Below are 22,281 nucleotides of genomic sequence, written 5' to 3' on the forward strand. Positions count from 1 at the left end.
TTTTGGTACTTCTGTAAAGAATACCATTGGGATTTTGATAGGAACTGCATTGAATCTGTAGATCACTTTGGATACTAGGGACATTTTAACAGTACTAATTCTTCAATCCATGAATATGGAATGCTTTTCCATACATCTGTATCTTCTTTTTTTTCCATCAATGTTTTATAATATTTAGTATACAAGTCTTTCAGCTCTTTGGTTAAGTTTATTCCTAAGTATTTTTAAATTTTCTTTTCAGATAATTCATTGTTCATGTATAGAAACTATGTTGATTTTGAACCCTCCAATGGTACTAACTTTTTTAGTTTTAATAGGTTTTTAATTTTTATTTTAATTTTTATTTTTTAATGTTTATTTATTTATTTTTGAGAGAGTTTGAGCACAAGCAGGGTAGGGGCAGAGAGAGAGAGGGAGAGAGAGAGAATACCAAGCAGGCTCCATGCTGTCAACACAGAGCCCGACTTGGGGCTCAAATTCACAATCGGTGAGATCATTACCTGAGCTGAAATCAAGAGTTGGCAACTTAACCGACTGAGCCACCCTGGCGCCCCAACAGTTTTTTGTTTTTTTTTTAGTTGAGTCTTTAGGGTTTTCTACCTATAGAATCATGTCATCTGCAAACATAATTTTACTTTCAGTTTTAGATACCTTTTATTTCTTTTTCTTGTCTAATTGCCTTGGATAACATTTCCAATAGTATGTTGAATAGAAGTGGTAATGGTGGGCACCCTTGCCTTCTACTGGATCTTACAGGGAAAGCTTTCAGTATTCCCCCATTGATTGTGTTGTTAGCTATGGGCTTTTCATATATGCCTTTATTGTATTGAGGAAATTTACTTCTATACCTATTTTGTTGAGAATTTTAATCATGAATGAATGTTGAGCTTTGTCAAATGCTTTTTCTCTTTTTTGATATGCTAATATGGTTTTTTTTCCTTTCATTTCTTTGTATGGTGTATTACCTAGATTGATTTGCATGTAAACAACCTTGTGTCCCAGGGATAAATCCTACTTGTTAATGATATAAGATCCTTTTAAATGTGCTATTAAATTCAGTTTGCTGGTCTTTAAGAATTTTTGAATCTGTGTTCATCAAGGATATTAGCCTATAGTTTTCTTTTCTTGTGATGTCTTTCTTTGGATTTACAATCGGGGTGATGGTGGTCTCACAAAATGAGTTTGGAAATGTTCTTTTTTCCATTTTTTGAAGGAGTTCAAGAAAGATTGGTATTCTTTAAATGTTTGGTAGAATTCGGTTGTTGAGCCATGTCACCCCGGACTTTTCTTTGTCAGGAGATTTTTGATTACTGATTCAATCTCCTTATTTGTCATTAATCTGTTTAAGCTTTCTCTTTCTTCTTCTTCCTTTTTTTTTTTTCTTTGAGAGAGAGTGCGCATATGCTCATGCACACACAAGAGGGGAAAGGGGCAGAGAGAGAGAGAGAGAGAGAGAGAGAGAGAGAGAGAGAGGATCTTAAGCTGGCTCCATGCCCAGTGCAGAGCCCGACACAGGACTTGATTTCACAACTGTAAAATGAAGAATCAGATGCTTAACCAACTGAGCCACCTAGGTGCCCCTCTGTTTCTTCTTTATCCATTCATCTACTTATTCATCTTGTATATTTTTAGGAATTTATCCATTTCTTCTAGGTGAATTTGTTTGTATAGTTGTTCATATTAATCCTTTATGACCTTTTTATTTGTGAAGAATCTGTTGTAATATCTCTTTTCATTTTTTATTTTGAGTCTTTTGTCTTTTTTTAGTCTAAAAGGGATTTGTTCATTTTGTTTATTTTTTCAAAACACCAACTGTTAATTTTGCTCATTTTTGTATTCTCTTCTCTGTTACATTTATTTCTGCTCTAACCTGTATTATTTCCTACCTTCTTGGCTCAGTTCTTCTTTTTCTAGTTCCTTAAGATGTAAACTTGTTTATTTGATTTTTTAAATTTTTTAATGTAGGCATTATTGCTATAAACTTCCTCCTAATGCTGCTTGTGCTGTATCTCGTAACTTTCAGTACATTGGGTTTTTGCTTTTACTTGACTCAAGATACTTTGTACGTTACTTTTCCTTTCTGACCCAGTGTTTATTCAGCTTTGTTGTTTAGCTTCCACATTTTTGTGATTTTTCCTATTTTCTTGCTGTGTTGATTTATAGTTCAGAAAAGATACTCAGAATGATTTCAGTCTTCTTAAATTTAAGATTTGTTTTGTGACCTAACATAAGATTTATCCGGGACAGTAATGTGTATACTGGAGAAAATGTGTTTTATTTTGATGGATGGAAAGTTTTGTATATGTCTGCTAGATCCAGTTGATCTATCGTGTTGTTCAAGTCAGCTGTTTCTTTATTTTTATGTCTAGATTCATTACCCATTATTGTAAGTGAAGTACTGAAGTTACCTACTTCAGTAATGAAGCAATGAAAATTGCTCTCAGCTTCTCTCTTTAGATCTATTTGGACATACCTCAGAGATTTTGCAGGTTCAATTCCAGACCATCACAATGAAATGAATACTACAATACAGCAAGTCAAATGAACTTTTTGGGTTCACAATGCATTATAAAAGTTATGTTTACGCTATGCTATAGTCTATTAAGTATGTAATAGCATTATGTCTAAAAAACAATGTACATGTCTTACTTAAAAAAAAACTTGCTGAAAAACTGCTAATCATTATCTGAGCTTTTAGGAAGTCATTATCACTGATAACAGATTGCCATTAACAAAAATAATAATAATGAAAGGTTTTTTTTCATTTTAATTCCAGTATAGTTAATATACAGTGTTCTATTAGTTTCAGGAGTACAATGTAATAATTCAGCAATTCTGTACATTACTCAGTGCTCGTCAAGATAAGTGTACTCTTAATCCCCTTTACCTATTTCACCCATACGTCCCTCCACCCACCTCCCCTCTCCTAACCATCAGTTTGTTCTCTATAATTGAGAATCTGGTTTTTGTTATTTCTTTTTTTCTTGTTCATTTGTGTTTTTTTTTCCTTAAATTTCATATATTAGTGAAATCACATGGTATTTGTCTTTTTCTGATTGACTTATTTCATTTATTAGCATTATACCATCTAGTTAGTTCCATGTGTGTTGTTGCAAATGGCAGGATTTCATTCTTTTTTAAGGCTGAGTGATATTCCATTGTATGTATATACCATACCTTCTTTATCCATTCATCAATTTGTGGACACTTGGGGTGCTTCTATATCTGGGCTATTGTAAATAATGCTGCCCTAAACATAGGGCACTTCTTCCACTACTGGGTGGAATTACTTGATCATATGGTAATTCTTTTTTTTTTTTTTTCTTTGAGTAACCTCCATACTGTTTTCAACAACTATACTAGTTTACATTGCTACCAACAGTGCACAAAGGTTCCTTTGCTCCATATCCATTGTTTCTTGTATTTTTGATTTTAGCCATTCTGATAGGTGTGAGATGATGTCTCATTGTGGTTTTGATTTACATTTCCCTGATGATGAGTGATGTTGAGCATCTTTCCATTTGCTGTTGGCCATTTGTATGTCCTCTGTAAAGAAATGTCCATTCATGTCATCTGCCCATTTTTAATTGGATTATTATTTGTGTGTGTGTGTGTGTGTGTGTGTGTGTGTGTTGAGTTGTAGAAGTTCTTTCTATGTTATTATTAACTGCTTTATGTGTTTGGGTGCTTCAATATTGGGTGCATAAGTATTTAAAATTGTTATATCTTCTTATTGGATTCTTCCCTTCACAATTAAATAGTGTCCTTGTTACAGTCTCTGTTTCAAAGTGTATTTTGTCACTGGTTACCAGAACAGAAGTGGATGTGGGGGATGGATTAAATAGGTGATGGAGATTAAGGAGTATACTTCTTGTGATGAACACTAGGTGGTATATGGAAGTGTTGAATCCAGGTGTATATTATACATCTGAAACTAATATTAGATTGTATGTTAACTAACTATAATTTTAAAAAAGCTAAAAAAATAAAATAGTATATATTGACTATTTATTAAATAAATAAAGTCTATTTTGTCCAATATAAATATTGCTACCCTATCTTTCTTTTCACATCCATTTGCATGATAGATACTTCTCCATCCCTTCATTTTCAATCTGCATGTGTCTTTAAGTCTGAAATAAATTTCTTGCAGGCAGCATATTGATGGGTCCTGCTTTTTTATGCATTCTGTCAACCCATGTCTTTGATAGGAGCATTTAGTCCATGTACGTTCAGTATAATTATTGAAAGGTATGTACTTCTTGCCATTTTGTTGCTTGTTTTATGGTTGTTTTTGTTGTTCTTTGTTACTTTCTTCTCTTGCTCTCTTCTCTCACTGCTTGCTTGCTTCTTTAGTGATGTACTGGGATTCCTTGCTTTTTATTTTTTGTGTATCTATTACTGATTTCTGGTTTGTGGTTACCATTCAATTTGTATGTAACATCCTTTGCATATATCAGTTTATATTAAGTTGATGGTCACTTAAGTTTGAACCCATTCTTTACTTCCCTCCACCCCATTTTAGGTGTGTGTCACATTTTACATCCTTTTATTTTGTGAGTCCCTTGACTGATTTTTATAGGTACATTTATTTTTACTGCTCTTGTGCTTCCTACTTTTTTTTTTTTTAATTTAAATACAAGTTAGTTAACATATAGTGTAATAATGATTTCAGGAGTAGAATTTAGTGATTCATCACTTACATATAATACCCAGTGCTCATCCCAACAAGTGTCCTCCTTAATGCCCATTGTGCTTCCTACTTTTCTTACTCCTACTTAGGGTCTTTTTTTTTTCCCCACATAAAGAGTCTCCTTTAACATTTTGTTGTTATTTGTTTGTTTGTTTATTTTGAGAGAGAGTAAAAGCAGGTGGGGGAGGGGCAGAGAGAGCATTCCTAGCAGGCTCTGTGGGGCTCAATCCCACAACCATGAGATCATGACCTGAGCTGAAATCAAGAGTCAAACACTTTAACTGGCTGAGCCCCCAGTGCCCCATTTCTTTCAAGGCTGATTATTGGTCATGAATTCCTTTAGCTTTTGTTTGTCTTGGAAACTTTCTGTTTCCTCTTCTATTCTGAATGATAGCCTTGCTAGGTAGAGTATTCTTGGCTACAAGTTTTTTTCCTTTCAGCACATTAAATATATCATGCTACTCCCTTGTTGCCTACAAAGTTTCTTGCTGAAAACTCAGCTGATAGTCGTAAGGGGTTTACCTTGTATATGACTGTTTCTTTTCTCTTGCTATTGAAATTCTCTCCTTATTACTACTTTTGCCATATTAATTACTGTGTGTCTTAGTGTGGACCTATTTGGGTTGCTTTTATTCAAGACTTTCTGTGTCTCCTGGGTCTGGATTTTTGTTTTCTTCCCAGGTTTGGGGAGTTTTCAGCTATTTCTTCAAAATTTCTGCCACCTTTTCTCTCTGTTATTATGCTTGATGATGTTGCTGAGTTTCCTAAATCTGTTTTCATTTTGTATTACTTTTTTTCTCTTACTGTTCAGTTTGATTGCTTTCCATTACTGTGTCTTCCAGGTCACTGATCTATTCTTCTCCTTTCTCTAGGCTACCATTCATTCCATCTAGTGTATGAACAAAAAAAAAATTTTAATGTTTATTTATTTTTGAGAGAGAGAGAGAGACAGAGCATGAGTGGGAGGTTGGGCACAGAGAAAGAGAGGGAGACACAGAATCCAAAGCAGGCTCCAGGCTCTGAGCTGTCAGCACAAAGCCCGATGGGAGGCTCAAACCTACGAACTGCGAGATCATGACCTGAGCCAAAGTTGGACCCTTATTGACTGAGCCACCCAGGCGCCCCTCCATCCAGTGTATTTTGAATTTCATTTTTTGAGTTCTTTATCTCTGATTGGTTCTTTTTTATGTTTACTGTCTCTTTGTTAAGGATTTCCTGAGGTCCTGTGAGTATCTTTATGACCATTACTTTAATTTCTCTATCGGGCATAATATTTGTCTCCATTTTGCTTATGTCATTCTGATTTTTGTCCTGTTCTCTCATTTGGGACATATTCCTTTGCTTATTTTGCCTGACTGTCTGTGTCTGTTTCTGTATTAGGAAAGTAAGCTGCATTTCCTGCTCTTGAAAGTAATTGCCTTATGAAAAAGAGGTTCTATAGTGTCCTGCAGTGAAGTGTCCCTTGATCACCAGAACCTGGTGCTTCAAAGGTGTCTCCTATGTGTGTTGCTTGTGCTGTCTGTTGTGGCTAAGCCACCTTTCCTTCAGTCCAGTTGTCTGCAATGTCTCTCTGCCTGTTGTGTACAGGGTGTGGTCCTGGTGGTATTAGTGGTCACTCTGGGGCTGCCTTGGGCTTGACGTGAGTCAGACCAGCTATTTGCCAGAGATGCAGCAGCATTGAACTGCAGGTTACTTTCCCTGTTTTGTCCCCTGAGAAGCTTTCTGTGGTGGGTGGAGCCTGCAGTCAGACCAGCTATCTGCCCTCACTGGGCCATAGTCTATTTTATGTGGTTATCTTTCCCTCTCCCAGGGGCAGGAGTCATTGTGGAGTGTTGCTGACCCTTGTGTGGCTGCTTGCACACTACCAGGGTTGTGGCAGTGCTTTGGATGGGCTCTGGCCAAGAGTATATTGGCCACAGAAGTGCAGGAGATGGAGGTTGGGGGTGGGATGCACTGTGTTAACAAGGTTTGGAAGGGTCTTCTGTGGAAAGAGAGCTGGAGCTGGCTGGAGGGGGTGAGTCCACAGGGAAACGGGGCTGGGGGTTCACTATTAGCAAGTTTGGTAGTGAATGTTGGCACTGTGCTGGTTCCCACATGTTGCTTTGCTGGGGGGTAGGAGAGAAATGGCACCTGCCAACTCCTTTATTCCTGGAAAAGTCTCCCAATGATCCCTGTCCCTCTAGCACAGGCTGCAAGATTAGTAAACAAATTCCCTCCTATATACCCCAGGCTGTTTTTAAACTGCTGCTCCTGTGTGATATCACTGCAGGACTGTTTGTTGTGCTGTTTTTAAGGATGGGGTCCCCAGTTTAAGGAGGGGGACTCAACCCCCTGCTCTCCCAGAGATTAGGCTACTGATTTTTAAAGTTATAGGTGTTAAATCCCATTGATTGTAAGAACTCAGGAGATTTGGTTCCTCTGTTTTTTTAAAATATTTATTTTTGAGAGAGAGAGAAGTGGGTGGGGGAGGGGGAGAGGGAGAGAGGGAGAGAGAGAGAATGAGTAGGGGAGGGGTAGGAGGAGGGGAACAGAGGTTCCAAAGCAGGATCCACACTGACAGCAATGAGCCTGATGTGGGCTCAGACCCATGAACTGTGAGATCATGACCTGAGCCAAAGTTGGATGCTCAACCAACTGAGCCACCCAGGTGTCCCAGATCCTCAGTTTTTAAAGCCAAATGTTACAGGGATTCATTGTTCCCATGTGGACTCTGCAGTATGCATCTGTTTCTCTCTCTTGACATCCACGCTCTTGGCATCTTGTTCTATACTTGTTCCCATCTTGTTCTATACTCTTGGCATCCTTCCCGTCCCATGGGCCATTTAGCTCCTGACTGCATCTTTGGCCATCCTACCCTCTTCCATGTGGCGTCTTCTCTACCCTTAGTTGTGGAGTTTGTTCTGCCAGTCCTCAGTTGTTTCTGGGTTACTTACATTAATGTGAATGTTATCTAGTTGTGCCATGGGGTGAGGTGAGCTTAGGGTCCCCCTACTCTGCCATCTTCCTTGGAAGTCCTAATGAAAACATCTGAAATATTTTGAGAATTACCAAAATGTGATACAGACACAAAGTGAGTGAACACTATTGAAAAAATGGCACCAATAGACTTCTCAGTGCGGGGTTGCCACCAGCCTTCAATTTATGCAAGGTGCAATATCAGTAAAGTGCAATAAAGCAAAGCACAATAAAATGAGATAAGCCCATACGTGCGTGTGCATGCATACATTCTGATGTTAGGTGTGTATATAATTGTGATACCTTCCTGTCAAATTGATCCTCTTATCATTATGTAGTGACTTAGTTTCTGGAGAGTTTTTCACTTTATTTCCATTTTGTTGGTACAAGTATAGCCACTCTGCTTTCTTTTGGTTGCTATTTACATAAAATATCTTTTTCCATCCATTCTCTTTCAGTCTATATGTGTCCTTAAATCTAAACTTAGTTGCCTATAGACAGCCTGTCTCTAGGTCCTGTGTGTGTGTGTGTGTGTGTGTGTGTGTGTGTGTTTAATTCATTTAGCTATTCTATGCCTTTTCAATTGGGGGTTTAATCTGTTTACATTTAACTATTGATAGGTGATGACTTATGGCATGTTGTTAAATTGTTTTCTGTCTTTTTGTGGTTTTTTTTTTTTTTTGTCCTTCTTGTCTTGCTGTCTTTATTATTTAAAGATTTTTTTATGTCATTTGCTTGGATTTTTTTTATCTTCTATGTATCTATTATAGATGTTTTGTTTGTAGTTAGCTTGACTATTACATAAAATGTCTTGTAGTTATAACCATCTATTCTAAATTAATAACAACTTAACCTCAGTTGCACATAAAAATTGTACTTTTACTCTTTCTCTCACAATTTATGTTCTTGTCAGAATTCTCTTCATACTATATATCCATTAACAAATTTTTAAATTAGTTAAAAGTAATTTACATACCACTATTACAGTGTTATCATATTCTGTGTTTGGCCTATTTATTTTTATTAATGAGCTTTATGCTTTCATATACTTCTGTGTTTTCATTTTGATTTGAAGAATTCCTCTGATTAAGTGTTTCTTGTAAAGCAGATCTAGTGGTAATAAACTCCCTTGGTTTTTGTTTGTTTGGGAAAGATTTTAATCTCTTCTTCATTTGTAAAGGATAATTTTGCCAGGTAAGGTATTCTTGGTTGGAAGGCTTTTTCTTTTAGTATTTTTGAATATATGATCCCTCTGTCTCCTAACCTGCAGGGTTCCTGCTGAGAAATCTACTAACAGTCTTACCTTCTATTTGATGAGTCACTTTTTGCCTGCTGCTTTCCAAATTCTCTTTGTGACTTTTGACAATTTGATGATAATGTAACTTGGTGTGCTCTTATTTAAGTTGATCTTATTTAGGGTTCTTGGAGCTTAATGAATCTGGATGTCCATTTCCCTCCCTAGATTTGAGACCTTTTTAGTCATGATTTCTTTAAATAAACCTTATGTCTCTTTCTCTCTTCTCCTGGGACTCCTAGAATGTGTGTATTGGTTCTTTTGTTGGTGTCCCATAAATCCCAAAGGTGTTCTTCACTTTTTTTCATTGCTTCTTCTTCTCTGACTAGATAATTTCAAATGACCTATCTTCAGATTGACAAATTATTTCTTCTTGATGAAGTCTGCTGTTGACATTCTCTATTACATTCATTGTGTTCTTTAGCCTCAGAATTTGTTGGTTTTTAAAAATTTTTTACTTTTATGATTTCTCTTTGTTGAACTTCTCATTTTGTTTGTGAAATATTTTCCTGGTTTCACTGAGCTATCTGTGTTCTTTTTTAGCTTGCTGATCTTTTTTAAAACAACTATTTTTAATTCTTTGCCAGCCAGTTCGTAGATCTCCATATCTTTGGGGTTACTGTAAATTTATTCCTTTTTTTTTGGTAGTTTCATGTTTGTTGAGTTACTATAAATTTCTCTCTTTCTTTTGGTAGTCTCATGTTTGTTTTGTTTCTCATGTTCCTTGTAGTTTTGTGCTGATGTCCTTTGTAGGAGCATTCACTTCTTTTAAGCTTACAGACTGGATTCAGTAAAGAAAGACCTTTACTTAAGGGTGGGTATGAGGGGACTCATTGGTCGTGTATGGAAGCTGCATCCCTGGCAGGGGTGGGCAGCATACTGTGGACTTAGGGCAGCTCCATTAGCTGAAGTCAGCACTGGAGATTGTTGGCAGTGAAGGCTGCAAATGTCTATAGCAGCAGCAAGAGCTTCTGGGGTCCTGGTGACAAAGGCTGTTGGACTGCCCTTGGTCTCCGTTGCCCCATTGATGGATATCATGGCCATGAGGCTCTCTTTTGGTGCCAGGGTGCAGACACACAGAATGGCAGCACCAAAGTCCAGGACTCAAGCATGTGTTTGGTATTGCCAGGGTGCCATGGCTCCAGCCCCAAAGGGAACACAGTAGTGTCTCCTGCTCCAGAGGGTTACAACAGCATGGACTCTGGGCAGCATAGGCAAAGACTAGAGGTGTCCTTATTGGAGAAGGTTGCAAGCTGTCTTTTGTGACAGTGAGGACTGTTAAGGTTGTTGGTAACAAAGGAGGTCCTTTCTGCTCTTCTTTTTCCCTAACAAAGGAATATGGCTGAGGGAATTCCTCCTGGCACCAAAGGGTGCCATGCTAGAACATGGGGTAATACATGTAAGATGTTTTCTGTGCTTTTCTATGCCAATGTCCTCAGTTTTTGCACTCTACTAGGTTGCTACAATGTGTTAATTATACTCTAGAGCTGACCCAGATCTATTTTCATCAATGGATAGTTGTTAGATCATTATTGGGAAACAACAGCTCGGACCTCCTAGTCTACCCTCTTACACTGGAGTCTTCTTCACTTTTTTTTATGATTACATTTTCATGATTTATTTATTTTAAATTAGAAATTTGTACCTTTTAACTCCCATCACTTATTTCAAGCCCGTTTACCTCCTGCCTGTGACAACCACCAACCTATTCTCTGTATCTGTGCACTTGATTTTTGTTTTTAGATTCCACATATGAGATCATATCCTGTTCATCTTTCTCTGTCTGAATTATTGTACTTAGCATAATGCTGTCACGATCCATTAATGTTGTCACAGATAGCAAGATTTCATTCTTTTTTAGGGCTGAATAAAATTCCATCTAAAAAATAAGTACAAATATATATAAATAATTTTCTTTTTTTTTTTCAACATTTATTTATTTTTGGGACCGAGAGAGAGAGAGCATGAACGGGGGAGGGGCAGAGAGAGAGGGAGACACAGAATCGGAAACAGGCTCCAGGCTCTGAGCCATCAGCCCAGAGCCTGATGCGGGGCTCGAACTCACGGACCGTGAGATCGTGACCTGGCTGAAGTCGGACGCTTAACCGACTGCGCCACCCAGGCGCCCCTATAAATACATTTTCTTATCCATTTGCTTATCAGTGGACACTTGGGTTATTTCCATTTTCTTGGCTGTCATAAATAATGCCAAGTGAACATGGGGGTTAATATGTCTCTTCTAGTTAGTGTTTTCATTTTCTTCAGATACTCAGAAGTGGAATTGCTGAATCATATGGTAGCTCTACTTTTAATTTTTGAGGAAACTCCATACTGTTTTCCATTGTGATTGTACCAATTTACATTCCCATCAACAGTGCACTAGGATTTCCTTTTCTCCCCATACTCGCCAACACTTGTTATTTCCTATCCTTTTGATAATAGCCATTCTAACAAGTGTGAGGTGATAACTCATTTCGTTTTGATTTTCATTTCCCTGATTACTAATCATGTTGACCACATTTTCATGTATTTGTTGGCCATCTATGTGTCCTCTTTGGAAAAATCCATTCAGTTGCTCTGTCCATATTTTATTTTATTTTGTTTTTATTTTTTTAATATTTATTCATTTTTGAGAAAGAAACAGAGCGTGAGCAGGGTAGGGACAGAGAGAGAAGGAGACACAGCAGGCTCCTGGCTCTGAGCTGTCAGCACAGAGCCCGATGCAGGGCTTGAACTCACAAACCATGAGATCATGATCTGAGCTGAAGTCAGACACTTAACCGCCTGAGCCACCCAGGCGCCTCTGCCCATATTTTAAATAAATTGTTTGGTTTTTGCTGTTGAGTTGTAGGAGTTCTTTATATATTTTGGATATTAATCCCTTATCAGATATATGGTTTTCAAGTATTTTCTCCCATTCAAATAGGTTGCTTTTTTCATTTTGTTGATGGTACCTTTATTGTGCAGAAGCTTTTGTTTTATGTAGTCCCATTTGAGTTTTTGCTTTTTTGCTTATGCTTTTGATGTTGAATCCAAAAAAGTCCTCACCAAGACCAGTGTCAAGGACCAAGCCTTTGTTTCCTTCTAGGAGTTCTATGGCTTTAGGTCTTAAATTCAAGTTTTTAATCCATTATGAGTTAATTTTTATATCTGGTTTATGATAATGGCCCAGTTTCATAGTTTTACATGTGGCTGTCCAGTTTTTCCAACACCTATTTAAGAGACTGCCCTTTCCCTATTGTATATTTCTTGGCTCTTTTGTAGTGAGTTGATAGACTATATATGCACAGGTTTATTTCTGGGCTAGTTCATTGCTGTGTGTGTCTGTTTTTGTGCCAATACCATACTATTTTGATTACTGCAGCTTTGTAATACAGTTTGAAATCAGGGAGTGTGATGCCCCTAGCATCTTTCTCAAGATTGCTTTGACTCTTTGGGGTCTTTTGTGATTACATACAAATTTTAGAATTGTTTCTTCCAGTTCAGTGAAAAATGCCATTGGAATTTTGATAGGGATTGCATTGAATTTGCAGATTGCTTTGGGTAGTATGGACTTTTTAACAGTATTAATTATTCCACTCCATAAGCACAGAATATCTTTCCATTTATTTCTCTTCTTTAATTTTTTTCATCAATGCCTTATAGTTGTCACTGTATAGGTTTTTCACCTCTTTGATTAAATATATTCCTAGGTATTTTATTTTTTTATTATAACTGGGATTGTTTTTGTTTTTTTTTCTTCTGATAGCTTGTGTATAGAAACACACCAGTTTTCTGTATCTTGATTTTTATATCCTACAACTTTACTGAATTCATGTATTCAAAGAGTTTTTTGGTAGAGTCTTTAGGGTTTTCTGTGTATAATGTGTCATTTGCAAATAGTGATAGTTTTACTTCCTTACTGATTTGGATGCCTTTTATTTCTTTTCCTTGCCTAATTGCTGTGGCTAGGACTTCCAATAGGATGTTAAATAAATTAGTGAGAGTGGCATCTTTTTTCCTGATCTTAGAGGAAAAACTCTTCAGCTTTTCACCATTCAGTATGATATTAGCTCTGGGCTTGTTATATATGGCTTCCATTATGTTGAGATACATTCCCTCTGTACTCACTTTGTTGAGAATTTTTTTATCATAAATGGACATTGAATTTTATCAGATACTTTTTATGCATATTGATATGACCACATGATTTTTATTCTTCATTTTGTTAATATGGTATATCTCATTGATTGATTTCCAAATATTGAACCATCCTTGCATCTTTGGAATAAATTTTACCTGATCATGCTATATGATCCTTTTAGTGTGTTGTTGAATTCAGTTTGCTAATATTTTGTTGAGGACTATGTATGTTCATCCAGAATATGGGCCTGTAATTCTCCTTCTTGTGGTGTTCTTGTCTGGTTTTGGTATCAGAGTAATGCTGGCCTCAAAATGAATGTGAAAGTGTTCCCTCCTCTTACTTCACGTTGTTGATGTTGCTTTACCATTGAATTTTGTGAGTTCATATAGTCTAGATATAAGTTTTTTGTCAAATGTATAATTTGTACATTTTTATACTAGTCTGTGCCTTGTCTTCTCATCCTCTTCATAAAGTCTTTAGCAGAGTGTAAATTTTTAATTTTGATGAAGTCCGATTTATCAGAGTGTTTTGTTGTTGTGTCTAAGAATGCTTCACCAAGTTTTTGGTCCAAAGTTTTTCTCCACATTTTAAAAAATTAGGTCATTTTACATTTACATTTACATTAATGGTGCATTTTGAGTTAATTCCTGTATAGTGAAGTTTACATTGAGATCATTTTGTTGCCTGTGGATATCTACTTGTTCTGTACCATTACCTTTCTTCCATTGAATTTTTTCCTTTGCCAAAAATCAGTTGGCTGTATTTTCATTGGTTAGTTTCTGGGTTTTCTAAATCAGGTAAAGTGATGCTTCCCAAATCATACTTCTTCAACATTATTTTATCTCTTCTGGTTACTTCAGCTTTACATATAAATTTAGAATAATGTTGTGGTTTTGTTTTTTTCTTTTTAATTTTTTTTTCAACGTTTATTTATTTTTGGGACAGAGAGAGACAGAGCATGAACGGGGGAGGGGCAGAGAGAGAGGGAGACACAGAATCGGAAACAGGCTCCAGGTTCTGAGCCATCAGCCCAGAGCCCGACGCAGGGCTCGAACTCACGGACTGCGAGATCGTGACCTGGCTGAAGTCGGACGCTTAACCGACTGCGCCACCCAGGCGCCCCAATGTTGTGTTTTTTAAAATCTTACTTGCTCTGGCAATTACATTTAATGTATCAGTTTCCTATTCTTATAAGAGTTAATATCTGTACTGTGTTACAATCCATAAACAAATGATATATACTTATTTAGATCTTTGATTTCTTTTATCAGGGTTTTATAGTTTTCAGTATAAAAGTCCTGTACATGTTTTATTCAATGTATACCTCAATCAGTAATCAATTTTTGATTGTTTTGAGGGATTGTAAACGGCATTGTATTTTACTTTGTTTTCTTATCAGTTGCTAGTTTATAGAATATTTTTATATGTCCTTTTATGCTGAGAGCTTGCTGAACTTTCTTAGGAGTGGTAAGAGCAGTGGTAATTTGCCTTGTTTCCAGTCTTAGAGGGAAAGCATCAGTCTTTCACCAGGTTATATTATTTGGCAGGAGGTCTTTTACATTCTTCATCAACTTGAGGAAGCTCTCTTATTTCTCCTATTTCCAGTTTTCAGAGAGTATTTCTTATGAATGGATTTTGAATTTTGTCAAAAAACATTTTTGTATCTACTTGCTATAATTTTATGGTTTTTCTTATTTATCTAATTAATGTGGTAGACTACATTGAATGATTTTTAAATACTGAATCAGCCTTGCATACTTGGAATAAACCTTACTTGGTCATGTCATATAATTCTTTTTTTGTTGCTAAATTCTGTTTGCTAATATTTCTTTTAACGTTTATTTATTTTGAGAGACAGAGAGAGCGAGCGCAACCGGGGGAGGGGCAGAGAGAGAGAATCCTAAGCAGACTTTGCACTATCGGCACAGATCCCAACCAGGGACTCAAACTCCAAAACCATGAGATCATGACCTGAGTCCAGATCAAGAGTTGGATGCCTAACCGACTGAGCCACTCAGGTGCCCCATGTTTGCTAATATTTTTAAAGTAGTTTTGCATCTCTATTCATGAGGTAAATTGGTCTATGGTTTTATACTGTCTTTGTCTTAGTATTCACATCAGGATAATGTTGACCTCATAAAACTGGTCTGAAATTGTTCTCTCCTTTCTATTATCTGGAAGAGATTGTGTGAAAATTATGTTTATTTTTCTTTAAATGTTTGGTATAATTCTTTTTTTATATAGTAAAAAGCTTTAATTTAATAGACTGAATGTGTTTTTATAGGCAACCAATTAGCAGATTAATGAGCCATTTAACTTTCTTTACTTAAAACCAATAGTCAAGAAAGATGAACCCAAAATGCATCCTCTTATACTGACCAACATAACTAAGTACAAATGAAGTCAGTGGCATACCCCCACTAGCATGCTGCGCTGTATGTCAATAAAACAAGCCCTCCCCTGCCCCAAGCCCTGGCCCCCTGGCAAACATGGATAAATGATGGTGCACTGCACAATGATACCATTAGGTGAGAACTTTGGTTCGTATAGTTGGGTGCCACAGAGGTTGCACTGAAAACCCGCAGCCCGGGCACCCAAAGTCAGTCAGCCATGGTAAGCTCGTGGCATCAGCCATCTTCCTTCCACAACACCAGGTGAATACTGTGGTCAGGCATGCTGGTGGCAAAGACCAAGCCCATGTAATTGTGCCCATCCAGTCCATTGAGCCAGGATGCTTCGCCCGCCAGGAAGCTTGAGCCTCTCTTTGATTTCCTGTACTCTGGCAGAGGCCAGCGGCTAATCAGGCTCTCTGTCCTCAAGCCCATGATATACAGGTAGTGGTTGTCAAACAGCAGAGCAAAGATATCTCCAAAGCCAAGCAAGGCCAAGTTTGCTATCTCAGGAGTCTTGATGACCCTGAGAATATCGTAACTGGCAAAGTCCCACTGGTAGAGACCCAGTGCGGAACTACAGACAATGTATTTGCCATCAAAATGAAGTCTTGGCTGCAGGCAGATACTCCTTTCCTCAGAGACAGACAATGTCTTCAAGCATTTGCAGTTAATTTCTCTCCCAATCGGCCAAATCTTGATCTCATATTTGTCCACACTTAAGAGTATGTAGTCTCCAGGGCTGTGCAAAAGAGACTTGACTTTGCACTTCTGCAAAACCACCTGTACAGAGAAGTCCATCTTTGTAGTAAGTGCATACACTCTGGCACTGTGTCCAATTAATGATGAGGTCTCAAAGGTTTCATGGTCCTCCAGTTGCTTCATTCTCAAAATAGCCTTCAAATAAACCTTCTTCCAGTGCAAAGTGTCCTGAGCAGAATCATCTATCTGCCAGCCCAGATTTTTACATGTAGTCTGCCACACCTCCGTACAGGCACTTATCACCTTATTCCACTGTTTAGAGACAAGGCAGCATGTGAGTAAAGTCTGGGGATCGAGCCATTTTAACAAAAACTGAGCTCCAGGTGAAGGAGTTTGAGCAAGTCCCGCTTGAGGAGAGGCTCCAGGTTATTGGAGAGATGCCTGAGCTGGACTGCCCCACTCAGACTAATCAGGTGATCCAGAGTTCCATTTTTTTCTGCAAGTCCGTCAGAGAAAGAAATGTAACAGAAATGTTATCGAGCCATGTCTCAAAGTCCTTTCTCTCCGTAAGGTTATGGAAAAATTTACCTGAGCCAGCGTCTCGGGGCCCGGGAACTCGCGCCGGGCTCATACCAACTAGGCGTGCTCCAGCCACCAGAGCCTCGTAGCAGCCAGGTCCGCTCCGCGGCCATGGTGCTTGGACCAGCAGCCGTCTCTCGGGGTCTGCAACCTGTTTGGTAGAATTCTTTAGCAAAAGTATCTGGTCCTGGAGATTTTTTTGTGTGTTTAAATTACAAATTCAGTTTCTTTAATAGTTATTGGACAATTTAATTATCACGTTTAGGTTAATTGTATTATTTTTGCTTTCCTAGCAATTAGTCCATTTTATGTGTCAGATTTATGTGCATAGAGTTCACGATATTATTCTTTTGTTATAATTTTGGTGTCAGTGGGTTCTGTTTTTTATACCCTTGTTTTATATGTCATATTGATCATTTGTCTTATTTTTTCTTGTTCATTGTTTCTAGAAGTTTGTCAATTTTATTCTTTTCATGCAGCTTTCTTTTACTGGATTTTTTAAAAATTGTTTTCTGTTTCCAATTTCATTGATTTCTGCTCTTGAGTTTTCCTTCTGCTGAAGTTGGGTTTATTGTGCTCCCATGCTTTTTTTTAATGTTTATTTTTGAGAGAGAAAGACAGAGCGCGAGCTGGGGAGGGGCAGAGAGGGAGATGCAGAAACCGTAGCAGACTCCAGGCTCTGAGCTGTCAGTACAGACCCCAATGCAGAGCTCAAACCCATGAACCATGAGATCATGACCTGAGCCAAAGTCAGATGTTTAACCAACTGAGCCACCCAGACGCCCCTATTGATTTGAGACATTTTTTTTCTTTTCTAAAGTAAACATTTAGTGCTATAAATTTCTCAGCACTCCTTTAGCTGTATTATACAAATTGTGTATCAAGTCACTAAAACAAATTCTTCATTTATATTTCCTAATGTATCTCCTCCATGATAGATTACAGTATGTGATCTTGAAGAAACGTATTTAAAACATAACTATTTACTTAATACTCACTAGTTGGTAGATACCTGTGCAATTCTCAAGCTATTTAATAGCACAACCTTTAATTTTCCTAGAGTGGTTTGAACACTTAGCCAAGCATTCAACTAAGTACTAGAAAAGTAATTATGAACAAAATATAGAATGTCTGCTTTCAGGAAGTTCAGCATTCTAGGGGGAAATTAAAATTAAATTTTATAAGCAAATACAGCTCTGCAAAATGATAAGCACCAGGAAGCAAAATTATACAATGCAGTTTTTCTAATTGCAGTACTTGACTTCAGGGAGCTTAATGAAACCTTTCCATTTAAAAAAAAAAAAAATGGAGGGGCGCCTGGGTTGTGCAGTCGGTTAAGCGTCCGACTTCAGCCAGGTCACGATCTCACCGTCTGTGAGTTCGAGCTCCGCGTCGGGCTCTGGGCTGATGGCTCAGAGCCTGGAGCCTGTTTCTGATTCTGTGTCTCCCTCTCTCTCTGCCCCTCCCCCGTTCATGCTCTGTCTCTCTCTGTCCCAAAAATAAATAAACGTTGAAAAAAAAAAAAATGGTGCTATTTGTTGAGGCTGGGTGGGGGAGGGGTTCACTAGACTTTTTTTTTTTTAATTTTTTAAATATTTATTTTGTTTGTTTTGTTTTTAACTTTATTTCTTAAAGTTTATATCCAAATTAATATATAGTGAAGCAACGACTTTTTTTTCAATATATGAAATTTATTGTCAAATTGATTTCCATACAACACCCAGTGTTCATCCCAAAAGGTGCCCTCCTCAATACCCATCACCCACCCTCTCCTCCCTCCCACCCCCCATCAACCCTCAGTTTGTTCTCAGTTTTTAAGAGTCTCTTATGCTTTGGCTCTCTCCCACTCTAACCTCTTTTTTTTTTTTCCCCACCCCTCCCCCATGGGTTTCTGTTAAGTTTCTCAGGATCCACATAAGAGTGAAAACATATGGTATCTGTCTTTCTCTGTATGGCTTATTTCACTTAGCATAACACTCTCCATTTCCATCCATGTTGCTACAAAGGGCCATATTTCATTCTTTCTCATTGCCACGTAGTACTCCATTGTGTATACAAACCACCATTTCTTTATCCATTCATCAGTTGATGGACATTTAGGCTCTTTCCATAATTTGGCTATTGTGGAGAGTGCTGCTATAAACATTGGGGTACAAGTGCCCCTATGCATCAGTACTCCTGTATCTCTTGGGTAAATTCCTAGTAGTGCTGTTGCTGGGTCATAGGGTAGGTCTATTTTTAATTTTCTGAGGAACCTCCACACTGTTTTCCAGAGCGGCTGCACCAGTTTGCATTCCCACCAACAGCGCAAGAGGGTTGCCGTTTCTCCACATCCTCTCCAGCATCTGTAGTCTCCTGATTTGTTCATTTTGGCCACTCTGACTGGCGTGAGGTGATATCTGGGTGTGGTTTTGATTTGTATTTCCCTGATGAGCAACGTTGAGCATCTTTTCATGTGCCTGTTGGCCATGTGGATGTCTTCTGTAGAGAAGTGTCTATTCATGTTTTCTGCCCATTTCTTCACTGGGTTGTTTTTCAGGTGTGGAGTTTGGTGAGCTCTTTATAGATTTTGGATACTAGCCCTTTGTCCAATATGTCATTTGCAAATATCTTTTCCCATTCTGTTGGTTGCCTTTTAGTTTTGTTGGTTGTTTCCTTTGCTGTGCAGAAGCTTTTTATCTTCATAAGGTCCCAGTAATTCATTTTTGCTTTTAATTCCCTTGTCTTTGGGGATGTGTCAAGTAAGAGATTGCTATAGCTGAGGTCAGAGAGGTCTTTTCCTGCTTTCTTCTCTAGGGTTTTGATGGTTTCCTGTCTCATATTCAGGTCCTTTATCCATTTTGAGTTTATTTTTGTGAATGGTGTGAGAAAGTGGTCTAGTTTCAACCTTCTGCATGTTGCTGTCCAGTTCTCCCAGCACCATTTGTTAAAGAGACTGTCTTTTTTTTCCATTGGATGTTCTTTCCTGCTTTGTCAAAGATGAGTTGGCCATACATTTGTGGGTCTAGTTCTGGGGTGTCTATTCTATTCCATTGGTCTATGTGTCTGTTTTTGTGCCAATACCATGCTGTCTTGATGATGACAGCTTTGTAGTAGAGGCTAAAGTCTGGGATTGTGATGCCTCCTGCTTTGGTCTTCTTCTTCAAAATTACTTTGGCTATTCGGGGCCTTTTGTGGTTCCATATGAATTTTAGGATTGCTTGTTCTAGTTTCAAGAAGAATGCTGATGCAATTTTGATTGGGATTGCATTGAATGCGTAGATAGCTTTGGGTAGTATTGACATTTTGACAATATTTATTCTTCCAATCCATGAGCAGGGAATGTCTTTCCATTTCTTTAAATCTTCTTCAATTACCTTCATAAGTTTTCTATAGTTTTCAGCATACAGATCTTTTACATCTTTGGTTAGATTTATTCCTAGGTATTTTATGCTTCTTCGTGCAACTGTCAATGGGATCAGTTTCTTTATTTGTCTTCCTGTTGCTTCATTGTTAGTGTATGAGAATGCAACTGCTTTCTGTACATTGATTTTGTATCCTGCGACTTTGCTGAATTCATGTATCAGTTCTAGCAGACTTTTGGTGGAGTCTATCGGATTTTCCATGTATAGTATCATGTCGTCTGCAAAAAGTGAAAGCTTGACTTCATCTTTGCCAATTTTGATGCCTTTGATTTCCTTTTGTTGTCTGATTGCTGATGCTAGAACTTCCAACACTATGTTAAACAACAGCGGTGAGAGTGGGCATCCCTGTCGTGTTCCTGATCTCAGGGAAAAAGCTCTCAGTTTTTCCCCATTGAGGATGATGTTAGCTGTGGGCTTTTCATATATGGCTTTTATGATGTTTAAGTATGTTCCTTCTATCCTTTCTCGAGGGTTTTTATTAAGAAAGGGTGCTGAATTTTGTCAAAGGCCTTTTCTGCATCGATTGACAGGATCATATGGTTCTTCTCTTTTTTTTTTGTTAATGTGATGTATCATGTTGATTGATCTGCGAATGTTGAACCAGCCCTGCATCCCAGGAATGAATCCCACTTGATCATGGTGAATAATTCTTTTTATATGCTGTTGAATTCGATTTGCTAGTATCTTATTGAGAATTTTTGCATCCATATTCATCAGGGATATTGGCCTGTAGTTCTCTTTTTTTACTGGGTCTCTGTCTGGTTTAGGAATCAAAGTAATACTGGCTTCATAGAATGAGTCTGGAAGTTTTCCTTCCCTTTCTATTTTTTGGAATAGCTTGAGAAGGATAGGTATTATCTCTGCTTTAACCTTTTATTTACTTTTGAGACAGAGAGAGACAGAGCATGAACGGGGGAGGGGCAGAGGGAGAGGGAGACACAGAATCGGAACCAGGCACCAGGCTCTGAGCCATCAGCCCAGAGCCTGACGTGGGGCTCAAACTCATGGACCACGCGATCGTGACCTGAGCCGAAGTCGGACGTTTAACCGACTGAGCCACCCAGGCGCCCCTATCTCTGCTTTAAACGTCTGGTAGAACTCCCCTGGGAAGCCATGTGGTCCTGGACTCTTATTTGTTGGGAGATTTTTGATAACTGATTCAATTTCTTCGCTGGTTATGGGTCTGTTCAAGCTTTCTATTTCCTCCTGATTGAGTTTTGGAAGAGTGTGGGTGTTTAGGAATTTGTCCATTTCTTCCAGGCTGTCCAATTTGTTGGCCTATAATTTTTCATAGTATTCCCTGATAATTGTTTGTATTTCTGAGGGACTGGTTGTAATAATTCCATTTTCATTGATGATTTTATCTATTTGGGTCATCTCCCTTTTCTTTCTGAGAAGCCTGGCTAGAGGTTTATCAATTTTGTTTATTTTTTCAAAAAACCAACTCTTGGTTTCGTTGATCTGCTCTACAGTTTTTTTAGATTCTATATTGTTTATTTCTGCTCTGATCTTTATTATTTCTCTTCTTCTGCTGGGTTTGGGGTGTCTTTGCTGTTCTGCTTCTATTTCCTTTAGGTGTGCTGTTAGATTTTGTATTTGGGATTTTTCTTGTTTCTTGAGATAGGCGTGGATTGCAATGTATTTTCCTCTCAGGACTGTCTTCGCTGCATCCCAAAGCATTTGGATTGTTGTATTTTCATTTTCATTTGTTTCCATATATTTTTTAATTTCTTCTCTAATTGCCTGGTTGACCCATTCATTCTTTAGTAGGGTGTTCTTTAACCTCCATGCTTTTGGAGGTTTTCCAGACTTTTTCCTGTGGTTGATTTCAAGCTTCATAGCATTGTGGTCCGAAATTATGCATGGTATGATCTCAACTCTTGTATATTATGAAGGGCTCTTTTGTGACCCAGTATGTGATCTGTGTTGGAGAATGTTCCATGTGCACTCTAGAAGAAAGTATATTCTGTTGCTTTGGGATGCAGAGTTCTAAATATATCCGTCAAGTCCATCTCATCCAGTGTCTCATTCAGGGCCCTTGTTTCTTTATTGACCATGTGTCTAGATGATCTATCCATTGTTGTAAGTGGGGTATTAAAGTCCCCTGCAATTACCACATTCTTATCAATAAGGTTGCTTAT

The 22,281-nt window shown here is 37.9% G+C and overlaps 2 protein-coding genes across 2 annotated transcripts in view; one reads left to right on the forward strand and one right to left on the reverse strand.

Moving 5' to 3' along the window:
* Positions 1-22,281, forward strand: part of ZNF782 (zinc finger protein 782) — an 82,817-nt gene that overhangs the window by 8,807 nt on the left and 51,729 nt on the right. The gene's annotated exons all lie outside the window — the stretch shown is intronic.
* LOC121014127 (F-box/WD repeat-containing protein 2-like) overlaps positions 15,693-22,281 on the reverse strand; it is a 46,095-nt gene continuing 39,506 nt past the window's right edge. Inside the window, 3 exon segments of the mRNA XM_040450171.1 lie at positions 15,693-16,525; positions 16,528-16,651; positions 16,654-16,887. Coding sequence (XP_040306105.1) covers positions 15,693-16,525; positions 16,528-16,651; positions 16,654-16,887 — 1,191 coding nt within the window.

Source organism: Herpailurus yagouaroundi, unplaced genomic scaffold (genome assembly GCF_014898765.1).
Source record: "Herpailurus yagouaroundi ecotype Mexico unplaced genomic scaffold, PumYag 201, whole genome shotgun sequence".
Lineage (NCBI taxonomy): Eukaryota > Metazoa > Chordata > Mammalia > Carnivora > Felidae > Herpailurus > Herpailurus yagouaroundi.